The sequence below is a fragment of the Cheilinus undulatus genome, linkage group 5, assembly GCF_018320785.1.
Source record: "Cheilinus undulatus linkage group 5, ASM1832078v1, whole genome shotgun sequence".
Lineage (NCBI taxonomy): Eukaryota > Metazoa > Chordata > Actinopteri > Labriformes > Labridae > Cheilinus > Cheilinus undulatus.
In genome coordinates, this window is record NC_054869.1 from 1456627 (window position 1) to 1472269 (window position 15643).

General features: G+C 41.0%; 1 protein-coding gene across 3 annotated transcripts in view; it reads left to right on the forward strand.

Moving 5' to 3' along the window:
* The window catches only part of LOC121509630 (titin-like), a 54814-nt gene that overhangs the window by 11669 nt on the left and 27502 nt on the right, over window positions 1–15643 (forward strand). For 2 of the 3 annotated variants that reach the window (XM_041787146.1, XM_041787145.1), the window contains exon 2: window positions 15503–15639. In XM_041787146.1, the coding sequence (XP_041643080.1) occupies window positions 15505–15639 (135 nt within the window). In that variant the 5' untranslated portion in view covers window positions 15503–15504. Of the gene's footprint in view, window positions 1–7005; window positions 7018–15502; window positions 15640–15643 lie in introns of those variants that run through there. The other variant, XM_041787147.1, reaches the window with a different exon arrangement.

A 15643-nucleotide genomic window follows, 5' to 3' on the forward strand; every position in this document is an offset into this window, starting at 1 on the left:
CCTGCACGCACAAATACACAACCTGCACACTCACACACAAACACAAAACCTGCACGCACAACTACACAACCTGCACACACACATACACGGCCGCCGTCTGGTGCCAGCTCTGATAATGTTCCTCTTTCTCTGGCTCACAAAGGCCCGAGTGAACTTTCTGCTTTGCTGCTGATGATCGGTGACAGTGAGTGTGTCTCTGTTGATTATTGTCGCAGACGTCTGTAGAATGAATGACACATTTAAAAATAAAAACCCTGAAGGAGCTGCTGCTGATTGGCTGATTCTGACCCAGACGTGAACCTCTGTGTCAGAGGAGCTTTAACTTTTGCTCGATGTCCAGAATGGTTCATGGCTTCACAAAGAAGACTTAAATTCTTGACTTAGATCATACGTTCAAGATGTATAAAGATGATTTGTGTCAATGAATGCAGTCCTGTTCGAGGACTTCTGTCTGCCTAGTGATTTCAAATATACAAAATTTTTTGCAAAGTTGTCAAAAGTTTCATTAAGTTCCATTAAGGCTGAGCAACTCATTAAAATTTAGATTAAATTACATTATGGCCTTACTGCAACTTTCCCTTGTTCCTGGTCAGAGAATGAATGGACCAATCACCTCTAATCTCCTTTGAGGAGAGATAGGCGGTGGCCCCAGGTGAAGTTTGGTTGAAGGCACTGCAATCCTGTAAACAATGGCGGCGGGTGAAGAGATCAGCGTGGACGCAGCTTTAGCAAGAGTTTGGTCAGAACAGAACTTTTCTTTATTAAAGAAGAGCAAAGCACTATACTGAAAGACTTTCTTGGTGTTGAGGATGTTTTTGCTCTTCAGCATGAGTTTAATTCACTGACCAGCTCCACTGACAGTGAACAACCTTGGATTGAAGTGACAATGGCTGGCTGTTTGTTGTTATGTCGTTTACCCCTCTGCTGTGGCGTACAGCCTCTACATCTAGGGGTGGGCGATATATCGAGTATAGCTGATGTACTGCAGATTTTGCGATGTGAGATATATATAAAATGACTATATCTCGACTGTCGAGCATAAATGATGTGGAAGCTTTGTTAGCATGAAATCCGTCTGTAGTTTCTCTTCTCCCACTGTCTCCTAAAGCCTCTTTAACAGCAAACGGCACAATCCCGTGACCATCCAGAAAACTTTCCTCCTTGCAGGAGTGTTTATTTACCAGAGCAGAGGGAGGAAACCAGAGTGCAGACAAAGTAATAAACAGCTAAAGTTAGTTAGCGAGAGACCGTAGTCTGAACGATTTGGCTCCAAATAGAAACGGCACTGGATCTGCCATCTGGCAGAGGTTTGATCAAAATGCCGAATGCGGTAACACAACACAAATATCAAACATCTACCAGACTGTCTACTTCCCTGCTCCTCTCTCAGCTCTGATTGGCTCAGCCTCTCTTTGACAGAAGACACCTGGGGATCTTTAGAATAAAAAGAAGTGTATTTATTCTACTGGCTAAAATGAGTTTAGACATAAACTCAATGAGCTATCAGCAAAAATCCAATACCATGCATCCGTAGTTATTAGTACTGCACAGTTAATCTGATCAGAATAGATAACATGATGTCAGGCTGTGGGATTACATAATCACAAAGAAGGCTGCAGTTATTCTTACATTAGTTAATGCTCTAAACCATCGTTACTCAACCCCATTCAACCAAAGAGCCAAATTATTGAAGAATACATTTGCAAGAGCCACAGTCTAAGTGGTGAAAAGCGAAAATTGAAATAAGTTAAAGGTGGCAAAAAAGGTCAAAAGCGGCAAACACTGGGAGAAGAGGGGCAAAAATGTGTGGGAAGTGACCAAATGATGAGTTAAAAGTGGCAAAATGTTGCAAAAAATGAGTGAAAAGTGAGTAAAATGGGCAAAAATCAGAAAAAAACATGGGAAAAATGGGCAAGAAGTGGCATTTAATTTGAAAAGGCAGCTTAAATGGGCGAGAAGAGGCAAAAAGGGGCAAAAAATTGCAAACAGCAGGATTAAAGTGTCAAACAGGGGAGGAAAGTGATAAAAAAAAGTGGCTAAAATGGGCTTAAAGCAGCAAATATTGTGAGAAAAGTGGCAAAAAAGAGCAGAAAGTGGCAAAAGTGACTAAAATGGGCAAAAATCAGAAAAAAAGGGAGGAGAAATGGACAAAAAGCATGAAAGAGTGTCAAAATGGTAAATTAGTGGCATTTAATTGCTAAAGGCAGCTTGAATGGGTGGAAAGTGACAAAAAAGGGGTAAAAAAATAGCAAAAAGCTGGATAAAGGGTGTCAAAAATGGGCTAAAAGCAGTAGAAATGGAATTAAAGTAGCAAAAAATTGCACATAAGGGCAATGGAAATATACAGATGAAAAATTAGAGGTTGACAATTAATGCCGACTGGTTAAGTGTTGGAAACAAACCGATTAATGTGACTTGCAAAGAATAATTTCTGAGGTCAAATTTTCCTTTGTAAGGTTTTCTGGGGGAATAATATTTTAAATTAAGACATAAAGGAGCCACAAATCATCACAGAAGAGCCACATGGGGCTCTAGAGCCACACTTTCAGGATCACTGGTCTAAACATTCACAAAAACACCAGCAGAGAGCTCTTTAAGTTTATAACAGTGCCACTACTGACCTTTGTTAGGAGTAACTTTATGTTTTTGGAAAATATAAGTTATTTTGAAAAAAGTACTGTCAAAACATCAGGTTTTGTATTTTTAATGCTACTTAATTTGTAACACACATTTCTAAACTATCACTATTCTCTACGCTTTGATTGATAACCAAGGTAGCGTCATGATGCCATTCATGGATTATATTCTAAGTGCAATCATCACATCACCACCAAATCTTGCAGCAATAGTTATTTTCCTAAAACGTATCTTATCTCACAGTGTGTCCATGAAGAAAGCGCGTTTTTGAGCCAAGCTGTTTATTTCTGCTGTAAAAATTGACATTTGGGGGCGCAGGTGGCCGAGTGGTTAGGGCGCGCCCCATCGCGGACTGTACGAGCTCTGTGATTGGTCTGCTGGCTAGCACTGGGTGACGGCCAGTCTTTGAGTAATGCCTGCAGTATATTTGTGTACTCTACTGTGAGATGAACGGCTCAAATCTCCTCATGACATCTGAATATGTCATACACATGCATTTCTTCATCCGTGTCATCATTTCAGCTCAGCTGTCCATCTCCTCTGCCTCTGTTCTCTTCTTTGCAATAGCAGCAGTATAATTAACTGCTGATCAATATTCATCAGCTCCACCTCCAACTGAGTCAGTCTCCACTGTTTCCTATGCACAAACAAGCAGGAAATGTGGTGGTGGGACTGGGAGCTGCCTGCAGAGTAATGCAGATCTACAAGCACACACCAGTGCACAGCTATGTAGTCCTCACTACAGCGTAGCTACGTGCCCATTCAGGGAAAGGTCTGCTGACGCTGGGAGTGCTTTAAAACACTACGGATGATGTTTGTAGTAGTGGATGTCAGAGGGTTGGAGAGCAGGTTAATAAAACTTTCTAGGAACCTGATCTGTAGAGAGTCTGTTATGTAACATCTGTGAAACTTGTGCTCTAACATGACGTTTCACTTTTGACGCTATGCTGCAGGAAACCAGTAAAGGAAGCGTTAAGTGGAGGTGTGAAACTCTCTGAATGATTTTAATGAGGATTCCCCTGCAGGCTGTTTTCATCTGTGTTCATGTGTAGACATTGACATCTCTTCAGGGTTAGTTTACACACCAGGAAACCGGTCCTGCTGGAAGCTCTCGATGAGTTTGAATCTTTATAGCGGTGTTTGTCTCCAGTGAGCCCAGGTCTTGTACGCTGTAGAAGTTATGTGAGGATAGAGGTTTGTTCAGGATAATCAAATCCAGCAGAGATTCACACTAAAAACTCCGGCTCCTGGAGAATCAGTGTTTTGGCAAGAGTCTTTGCTGCATATGAAACATTTCTGTTTTAAACAGACTGAAATAGTTTACAGAGAAACTGGCTTTGTACCAGGACTTTTTGGTCTTTGAGAATAGGTTGTAAAACACCCATCTGCCCTATTTTTGACTACAAGTACAAAAATATTTGAGTTGGAAATAAGGACATTCAAATTTAAGGCTAAATTTATGGGTCCTCCTTACAGAGCTCAGCAGTTACTGTTCATTTTCGCCACGACTGTTAACTTCACTAGTAACAGCCGACAGCTGATATTTTTGGGTAAATCCACCAATCAGAGACGTTGCTGTGGCGCTGTAGGATTTATAGATGGTGTACTTTCTTTCCTGGTTTTCTTTAAGAGATTTTTTATTGGTTTTGTGGCTAAAGAAAGACAGCGCTTATCCCGCTCAGGGTCGCTGGGTGGTGGAGCCAATCAGAGCTGCCTTTGTGTGAGAGGCAGGGAAGACCCCGGACTTTTCTTAAAAGAAGGCATACTAATACACAGTTTTAGCAGTTATTAGCAGTTTTTCAGTTACATATCTGCTTGAAAACTTGCTTGATATTAGCTGGAAAAGTTGGTTAGCAGCTATGAATATTTCTGCCAGTATTTACAGCTGATAGATTAGCAAACAATGCATTTAAAAACATTACGCCCTGTTACACTGAGGTGTATGACCTTTGACCTGCAGGAAGTATACATATATGTGTATAAATGTGTACATAATTCTGTGCTCTGTTAACAGCACAGGATCATACTGAACACACCTGCATGTAAACATCTCATCACAGCGCCCCCTTCTGACATCAGGCTGTTTTACTTACTCATACGTTCTTACCTGTGAAGCTCAGGTTGTTAAATAAAGGCTCAATAACACGGACATGTTTCATTAGAGCAGTGGTTCTCAACGCGGGGGTCGAGACCCCCTAGGGGAACTTGAGACACTTAGACGGGGTCACCAGATGCCTTAAAAAATGAAGAATTTTTTGAAATTAGTTTTCCCAACAAATTTTTCTACTATTATTAGCCACTTTTCATCATTTTTGCACAATTTGGACCCATTTTTGCCTCTTCTTACCCAGTTTTTGCCACTTTTCACCAGTTCTGGGGTTAGGGTTAGGATTTGTCCATTTTAAATCCGTTTGACTACTTTTTTTCTGCCTGGTTCTGCCTCTTCTAAACCAATTCTTGCCACTTCCCACCCATTTTTTTTGTCTCTGTTGAACCATTATTGCCACAATTTACCCCCTTTTTACCTCATTTTACTCCCAATTTTTGTCCATTTTAACCACATTTCATGATTGTTTCCCCATTAAAGCCTGAAAACACAAATTATAGCCTGAAAATTCGAACTTTTTGGGACTGAAATGTTAATTTCACTTTCTACTTAAATCCAATAAACCCTAATTTCCACGAAATTTAACATATGTTTTTGTATCTCATTTGATACATTAGGTGTTTTTGGTAACTGATAATCCACTTGAGGGCATTTTTATCATTTATCAGATTGTATTCAGAAGTTTTTTTTAGTACTTTATGATTATATTGATTTAATAGAGGTATCATTAAACTATGTATCAAATATGATACAACAGGCTTTAAGGGGTTAATGCCTATTGTTGCCTGTTTAACCAATTTCTGCCAGTTTCTGCCTGTTTTCTGCCTCAGTTAACCAATTCTTGCCCCTTTAAACCTATTTCTGCAACTATTTAATGTTCCTTTTACCACGTTTTGTGCCTGTTTTAGTTACTTCAACCCTACTTTTGCCATTATTTGCCACTTTTATCAAATTTTTGCCATTTCTAACCCATTTTTGCTACGTCTAAAATCCCATAATTACATACATCATTTATTTATTATATACATTATTTTTTTATATGAACCTATTTTAATTCTGTTTTTTAGAAAAGGGATTTACATTTTTAAGATGGCACAATGACTAAAAAAGGATATTTGTTGCTTTGAAAAGAGTGGTTATTATTCAGGTTAAATATAAGATATGGTTATCACAGCTTAACTACAACGGACCATGATTTCGACGACTCCATGGCCCCCAGTTTGGCTGGGCCCCAGTAAGCTCTCCCTTTTATCCCCCCTTATGGACGGCCTTGTCCCACATCACTATTCTAGGATGTTCATGGCTGTGTTCAGCCACCTTCAGGTACAGTGGGGGTCCTGGTCTCTGGCACCTTTATTTTGGCGGCCGCGGGCTGAAAAGGTCGAGAACCCCTACATTGGAGGACACTGTGGTGGAAATGGAGACTACTCAAATATCTCACCATTTCACAGGAAGTAGGGTTAACTCATGTCAGACATCTGATTGTCTGAACATTCTATGATCAGAGTCTGCTCTAACCATGAAAATGATGGATCCGCCCATTTCCATATTTCTCACTGGTGAATCCATCTTGCAAAGCTCCCGTCTGAACCATTTGGGCAAAGTTAGAAAGAGACAGGACCAATCAGCGACAGAGGGCAGTACTTTCGGGCGCAGCGGAGTTGTGGTGTGAGCAAGCAGCAACAAGAGGCCGGTGCAGTTATGGCGGAAGACATTAGCTTGGATGCTGCTAAAGCTCCAGTTTTATCAGAACTTGACGACATTTCTTCATTAAAAGAACAAAGAACAGCAGTGAGTTGTTTCCTTTTCAAAAACCACTAAAGTCGTGTACTGACATGTCTACAGACGCCATGGTTCTTGTTATTAAGTTCCTTAGGGAGTTAACTCCTCGGTAGCGGCTACGTCACATGTTTTGTTGCTCTGATTGGCCCGTAAAGATGTGACAGACAGAACGTTCATCCAATCACCCTCTGAGTTTTTTTCAAAGGCTCTGCCCTTTCCCAAACACCATCTATGGAAGGTTTACCAGGTGTGAAACATCCACCTGGCGTGTCAGGTTGTGGTTAATAAATGTCAATTTAATGGTTTTTCGGTATCGCCACCGGCTGGAAGAGGCTCGTAACACCTCTAACGTAAAACTTCCCAGCTTTCTTTGAATTTTCCGTGACTATCAGTCCTGCCCTGATCACTTCTACTAGCGTGTTGTTTTGTCATGGGTCTACATGTTCTTTCTGCTGGGCAGCTGCACACTGCATGATTTCTGCAGAGCTGAGGTTGCAGCACCCCCTAATATGCTCAGGGGTGCGAGGGCCCTCCAGTGATGCATGCAGTCCCAGTTTCTAACTGAACTCATCTTACGTGTATATTTTTGTAAAATGGTTTACATATTCCATATTTTCTCTGTTTTATGGACAGCCTCCATAAAACTGTAGGAGCTGCAGTTTCAGACTTCAGGGTCAGGAAACCTCAGGTTGGACTAATATTAGCCCAACTCTTCTCCAGGCCATAGTGCGTAAAGGTGACATGCTGAACCAGCATGACCACTTCTCCACCCCCACCCAGAGACAAACGCTGCGTACTCCCCCACCCAGAGACAAACGCCGCGTACTCCCCCACCCAGCAGTGTAGAGTTATGTAAAACTAGCTGTCCGTTTGAGCAGGCTGTGAGTGGATAACTGATCTGTGTGTTTGAGTGGCTGCAGGGCAAACGGGAGATCCAATCACACACACACCCTGTTTGGACACACACCCCGTTCACACAGCTGAAACAGTAGTCTGAGCCCACAGTCGCTCATGTAAACATGTATGAAGCGTCTGATTCAAACCTTCAGACTGTGCTGAACCAGAACAGTCAGCTCAGACAGAGTCCTTAGAGGGACTAGAGACCTTTAAGGTTTCACATCAGGGACCCAGCACCAGATCTGAGTAGCCTTGGCTCCTGGTGATCAGTGTGAACACAATCATACCGTACTCAAGCACCAAGAACAGACTTGGACCAGAGTCTGCTTCAAGAGCTGGACTCAGACATGTTGAATAAGGCCTTGGGCACCGTGGAAGAGACGTGAACGCTACCGGCCTGGAGGACAGGGTCCTTCCATCAGAGACAGCAGTAAAGTCAACTCTAAACATCTCCTGTGTCTTCATAAACCCTCACATCCATGCAGCACGGCCCATTTCCTCTGAGCTGTAGGACGATGGGGAGGTAGGAAGAGGGCCGATGGTGTCTCCAGACTAATAAAAACTAGGGATGCATGTGATTAGTCAGCTAAACGTTTAAATCTGGACCCCTATGTCATCAGCACCACTATTACGAGCCAGTTAAACTAATTTCTTATATTTATTTTGTCAGTTTAGGCCCACAGTCCCTGTCAAACACTTCTTCTAAACTGTCATACAGTTGCCCACCACTAGTGGCCACTGTAGGAACAGTGTACTGTAGCTCTTAAGGATCTGATGGGATGAAGTTAAGATGCAAAAAATATTCCCAATAAATTAATTCAAACTTTGTGCTGGCTTTACATAGAAACAGGAAGATGCAACAGGTGTCATTTTTTTCAAACTAAATATTTGAAACTGCACCGTACTGGAAAAATAGCCCAGAGCTCCTGCAGCAAACTGAGGATTTAAAGTAAAATACTGGATGAAAAAAAATATATTCAGAAATAGATATCTCTTCAAATATGTTAAAAAAGAATTTTTGACATGATATAGCCAGGGACTGATGCAGCGGGAACAACAAATACGAAGTGTTTGAACCAAAAATGGACAAAAATGGAAAGCTGCTAGTGAAAATATCACATTTCCTGAAGTAGACATTCACAGTAAAAACACAAAAGCAACAACTACAGACTTTTATTTTGAAGGATATGTTAGAACAGTGATCCTCAATGTGTGGCTCTTCTGTGATGATTTGTTGGCTTCTTTATGTCTTAATTTGAAACATTATTCCCCCAGAAAACCTTACAAAGGAAAATTTGACCTCAAAATTATCCATTGCAAGTCACATTAATCAGTTTGTTTCCCACTCTTCCACAGTCGGCTTTAATTGTCAGACTTCATTGTCAACCTCTGTTTTTTTCCTGTATATTTCCATGGCCCTTATTTGCAATTTTTTTGCTACTTTATTCCATTTTTACTGCTTTAAGCCCAATTTTTCCACTTCTCTTTGTAACTTTTAGCCCATTTTTGACCTTTTTTTCCTGTTTTTTGCTATTTTTGCCCCTTTTTTTGCCCCTTTTTGCTGATTTAAGCTGCCTTTTGCAATTTAATGACACGCATTTCCAATTTTGCCACTCTGATGCTATTTGTCTAGTTCACTTTTCAATCATTTTTGACACTTAATTCCTGCTTTTTGCACCCTTTTGCCTTTTTTTGCCACATCTTTACCACTTTGGGACCATGTTTGCCACCATTAACTCATTGTTTGGTCACTTTCTGCCCTTTTTTGCCACTTTTTTTACTGCAGCATTTGCTGCTATTTGATCACTTTTGCTACCTTTTGCCTATTTTAATTTCCACCTTTCACCACTTAGATTGTGGCTCTTGAAATGCATTTTTCAACAGCTTGGCTCTTTGGTTGAGCGGGGTTGAGGAACACCGTGTTAGAAGTACCACGTTTATCAGTGACCATCATGTTTACAGCCAGCCTCGCTGTCACAGCCGCTTCTTTGAATCATCACAGAGTTACAACAAGCGAGTCTGGAGTTTAAACACATTTAGCTGTAATACGAGCCGCTGCAGCTCGTGTTGAAGCCAGCGACAGAGTACGCTCACTTCCTGTTGCTGTTAGAAATAAACACAGCTTTGCCTCAGTACTGAGCCTCACATTAATCACACAGACAGGAGAAATATGATGAGGCTGATCTCTCTGGTTTAAAAACATGACATAAATTTCAGACCCCATGTTGGACTGGATCTGGCCCGTCTTTAGTTGCAGTATAAACAAGTGTGGACCCGAGTGAAGTTAGTGGTTTTTAAACCTCAGACACTCTCCTGTAGACATAGTTAGACATCACTTTGTCTGTTATCAACCTTGAGCATGATTTTGGGTTTTTGCCCGTACCAATATGTTATTTTTTACAAATTCATGTCAATGCTACAATGAAGATGATGATGAGGATTTAGTGATGAATCACTCTCATTCATCTGTACGTGATATAAATGTTCCTGTTTTCATGATGACAAAAACACAGAACCGCCTCCTGTAGAGACAGATCTACTGAGCAGTAACCAGAGAGAAATCTGTGAGAGTTCACAGTTGCAGCGGTGTGAGCAGAGCGGCCTGTCTGGCTGATTTCCAGCCTTGTGCAGAAGCTTTGACTGCAGCTGAGGTTCAATCAGATCAGACAGCTGTCAGTGAGTCTGCAGGACGTCATGGTGCAGATTAACGAAGAGGAGGAGACGGGCCGCTGACGGCACCATGTGAACGTTGGTGAGTTTGGTGTGATGCTCAGCCTCATATGTAGTCCTGCTCTTTGTTAGATTCATGTTTCCTCTGATTCCTTTGGAACTAAAGCTGTAGCACATTTATCTCTGGGATTTAAAGCAGCCTTGCGTAGTCCCTCAGCCCGTCGGTCCTCAGCCCGTCGTGACTCAGCGTGTCGTGAGTCTCTCTGAGGGTCTTTTAGCCACCTCAGCCTACGTGCTGTTTCATGGTCACTGCTGACAGTTCAGCATGTCTTTGTCAAGCTAAGCTCGGTTAATTGAACTGTTGATTGGCCTCTCAGGAGATGTCAAGGGATTAACTGGGATTGGCTGTGACAGGTGGACTGGATCAGGTTACCAGCTCCAGGTGAGAGGGTCAAGTTTATCCCACGTAGAAACTCAATAGATTTCTTCAGATCCACGTGCAGGGCTGATTATGGGTTTAACTGTTCGGACAGAAAAGGGAAATTTAGGAATTTCTCAGTGTTGAGTCCCCTGTTTCTAGAAAAATAGTAAGTTTGGCCCGAAAGCCAAAAAGACACTTTTACTGAATAAAACAGTACAGGAAACCACCGCCGTATAAACAAAGACGTGGGACGATCTTTCAGAGTTCACCTAAAAATGGGCCTGTAGGGCTCCCATATCGCAGCTGCTGCAGGTGTAACGATCACCATGAAACTAGGAGAGGATTTCTATCCATATTCCTCAGCAGTGCTGGGGGTAATCCCTCCCTGAGCAGTGTGCTGGGGACTTTGTTGAGTTTTATTGTCCGTAGAAGAGGAGAATTAACAGCAGAGTGTTAAGAGTCCCACACAATAAAACACTTGACTTTAGATCATTGGGGGTCCAAGAAGTAAACTATAATTTCACATTAATAACGTCTGAGCTTTGAATAAATGTAATTACAGAAATATTAGACATTTAAACTTGAAAAGGCCGTCTTTGTCTCTCTTTCCTTTGTTTACTTCACCATAAGTCTGCTTGCATGAGCAGGAATGTTTTTGTTGTTCATCTGCATGAACGTCTCTGACTGAAGCCGTCATGATCAGCTCTGCTGTACGCCTCACCTCCTTACAAATAAAGCAGAAAGTGCTACTTGTGATCTTCTGATCCTGTTTAGAAGTTTAGGGAAGTTTTGACTTCATTGCTGGGTGAGACGGCTCAAACCGGCCCAGGGTACTGAGCTTAGCTGTTGATGCTAACTGCTGATTAGCCTGGTGTACTTCCTGACTCATGTCCCTCCTGACTTTCCGATAAAAGTCCAGTGTTTGTGCTCTCGGTCCAGCAGACAGACTTTCTCCTCCAAATTTACGGTACATTGATTTGATATGAAGCATGCACCTAAATACAGTTTAGTGTCTGCTCCAACCAATCAGCTTCTTAGTCAACTAGGAGATGAAAACATGAACACTGTCTAGGCCAATGATACTCAACCTGTGGCTTTAGAGCCAAATCTGGCTTTTTTCTCTAAATTTGAAATATTATTCCCCAGAAAAACATAAAAAAAGGAATTTTGATTCCAGAATTATCCATTGCAGTTTGTTTCCCACTTCAACAGTAGGCTTTAATTGTCAACTTATATTTTGGTCTGTTTATTTCCATCGCCCTTATTTGCATATTTTTTTGCTCTTTTTTACCCTTTTTGCCACTTGAATCCCATTTTTACCCTTTTTCACCAGTTTTTGCCTGTTTCATCCTGCTTTTCGCAAATTACATGTTTTCCCTTTTTCGCCACTTTTTGAGTGTTTTTTACCATAAAATGTCACTTTTTCCCATTTTCCCCCACCGTTTTGCTGCTTTTCACCAATTTTAGTCACTTTTCACTCATTTTTTCCCACCTTTTTGCTGCTTCTTGCCAATTTTAGTTTTTCTTCACCCATTTCCCCCACCTTTTTGCTGCTTTTTACCAATTTTAGTCACTTTTCACTCATTATCCCCCACTTTTTTGCTGATTTTTGCCAATTTAAGTCACTTTTCACTCTTTTTGCAAAGTTTGCTGCTTTTTTTTTTTTTACCATTATTGCCACCCGTAAGCCTATTTTTGTCACATCTTACTCATTTCTGCCACTTTTTCTCCAAATTTTTGTCACTTTTCACCCAGTTTTTGTCATGTTCTGCATATTTTACCCCTGTTCACCCATTTTTGGACACTTTTTTGCAGCTTGTTTACCTTTTTTGCCAGCTTTAACTTATTTTATTGCCACTTTTACCCACTTCTCACCACTTAGTTTGTGGCTCCTGCAAAGGTATTTTTCAACAGTTTGGCTCTTTGGTTGAGTAACACTGGTCTAGGGTTAGAAAGAGTCCAACAGAACTAAACTTAAGTAAAAGTAGGTTTACTTTGATGGAATTTTATCCAATAAAAGTCAAAATCACTGTCTGAAACTACTCTGAAAGTCAAAATGACCTCACCTTTATTAAATAGAAAACGATCTGTCCACAGGATTAACCCTTACTGGGTCCACGTCTTACTCCATCTTTGTAGTTGGTTGAACGTGTCTGCTTATACGGTAGTCACATGGTAGACTTCAGCCAATCAGAGCACCAGTGGCACTTAACTAAGCCATCTAAATCAATAGATTCAATAAGAGCAGTATTTTCCCTATTAAACTTGGTGGGTTAAGTTAAATCTAAGTATTTATGAAGTACCAGTCAAGTACCTCAAATTTACAGTACTTTAGTGTCCTAAATAAACTTTATAAATCCTCCAGCTGGGGTAACAGAGGTCTCAGATACAGCAGTAGTCTAGGGCAGTGGTTCTCAACCTGGGGGCCGGGACCCCATTGGGGGTCGCCAGATGCCTTAAAAAAAATGAGAATACTACTTTGTTACTATTATTTGCCACTTTTTTTTTCAATTTTGCACAATTTGAACCCTTTTTGGCACTTTAACCCATTTTCATCCCTTTTTACCAACATTTTTGCCAATTTTAACACATTTTTGCCACTCTAAACCGATTTTTATCCATTTAAAACCCTTTACACCACCTTTTACTGCCTGTTTTGCCACTTCTAAACCAATTCTTTCACTTTCTGTATATTGTTGCCTCTGCTGGCTCATTATTGCCTCTATCAACCCCTTTTTATCGCATTTTACAGCCAATTTAATCACATTTCACTGGTTGATATGTCCATTTTGACCAGTTCAACCCATTTCTGCCATTTTATCTGTCCCAGTTAACCCATTTCTGCCAGTTTAAAGCACGTATTCCAATTTTAAATCACATTTCACCATTTTTTTGCCACTTTTAACCTTTTACCTTTAACCTTTTAGCCTGTGCCTGTTTTTACCACTTAAATGCATTTTTGCCATTTTTTGCCCTTTATGCTACTGCTATCAAATTTATGCCACTTCTAATCCATTTCTACTACTTCTAAAATCCCATTTAACCACCTTTCCCACCACCTTTCTGGACAATTTTTTTTTTTTTTTTTTTGTATTTTAATTCTGTTTCTAAGAAAAGGGATTTACATTTTTAAGATGAACATAGTACGGCACAAATGACTTTAAAAAAGTTATCTGTTGCTACGTTAAGAGTGGTTATTATTAAGTTTAAGTATAAAATATGGATATTGATGTCTAGCAAACTTCATAATGGACCCTGATTTTGTTGACCTCAATACACCCCCAGTTTGGCTGAGTCCCAGAAAGCCCCCCCCACACACACACACACACCTTCAGGTCCAGTGGGGGTCTGCGATCTCTGGCACCTTAATTTTGGGGCTCGTGGGCTGAAAAGGTTGAGAACCCCTGCTCTAAGCTTTATTACAGTCATTTACGTTTACAGAAAGAGCTTTAGGACAATTCAGTTAACAGGGAACTCTAATATGTGTAGTGTGAAGACTAAATCCACAGTCTGGCATTGTTTAGCTGTCTGGTTTAATGATGGACCAGTAAAAGATGCTAACACATCCAACACACAATAAGACCCCAATTTAATGTTGTTGTCTGCTAATGTGACATTAGTCACAGTAAAATGTCAAATATCAGCGCCGATAATCAGCCAGACGGATCATGGGTGGACCACTAAATCTGTGTCGGTAAGATGTGTGATCATAAACTGCGTAAACACTGGCTAATGTGAGGAAGAGTAGCTGCAGGGACAGGAGAGTGGTGCAGGTAGTCCAGAATCAAAGCTGAAACCAGCAGCAGCTGTTTTAGTGAACTTAGCGTCTGTTTGATTCGGACACCTCTGTCTGTTTTAGTGAACTGTAACGTCTGTTTGATTCGGACACCTCTGTCTGTCTGTTTTAGTGAACTGTAATGTCTGATTCTGACACCTCTGTCTGTTTTAGTGAACTGTAACGTCTGTTTGATTCTGACACCTCTGTCTGTCTGTTTTAGTGAACTGTAACGTCTGTTTGATTCTGACGCCTCTGTCTGTTTTAGTGAACTGTAACGTCTGTTTGATTCTGACGCCTCTGTCTGTTTTAGTGAACTGTAACGTCTGTTTGATTCTGACGCCTCTGTCTGTTTAAGTAAACTGTAATGTCTGTTCGATTCTAACGGCTCTGTCTGTTTTAGTGAACTGTAACGTCTGTTTGATTCTGACGCCTCTGTCTGTTTAAGTAAACTGTAATGTCTGTTTGATTCTGACGCCTCTGTCTGTTTTAGTGAACTGTAACGTCTGTTTCATTCTGACGCCTCTGTCTGTTTTAGTGAACTGTAACATGTTTGATTCTGACACCTCTGTCTGTTTTAGTGAACTGTAACGTCTGTTTGATTCTGACACCTCTGTCTGTTTTAGTGAACTGTAACGTCTGTTTGATTCTGACGCCTCTGTCTGTTTTAGTGAACTGTAACATGTTTGATTCTGATGCCTCTGTCTGTTTTAGTGAACTGTAACATGTTTGATTCTGACACCTCTGTCTGTTTTAGTGAACTGTAACGTCTGTTTGATTCGGACACCTCTGTCTGTTTTAGTGAACTGTACCATGTTTGATTCTGACGCCTCTGTCTGTTTTAGTGAACTGTTACGTCTGTTTGATTCTGACGCCTTTGTCTGTCTGTTTTAGTGAACTGTAACGTCTGTATGATTCTGACGCCTCTGTCTCTTTTAGTTAACTGTAACGTCTGTATGATTCTGATGCCTCTGTCTCTTTTAGTGAACTGTAACATCTGTTTGATTCTGATGCCTCTGTCTCTTTTAGTGAACTGTAACATCTGTTTGATTCTGACGCCTCTGTCTGTTTTAGTGAACCGTAACGTCTGTTTGATTCTGACGCCTCTGTCTGGTTTAGTGAACTGTAACGTCTGTTTGATTCTGACGCCTCTGTCTGTTTCAGTAAACTGTAACGTCTGTTTGATTCTGACGCCTCTGTCCGTTTGTTTCAGGGATGAAGTTCCCCGTGGATCTGCTGGCTGATGTCAGCCATGCAGAGCTGGAACAGTCGGCCCAGAACTACATGAACAACCTCCTCTACAGCAACCCCGATGCACCTGAACGCCTCACCCTGTCCAACTCCACACAGGTAG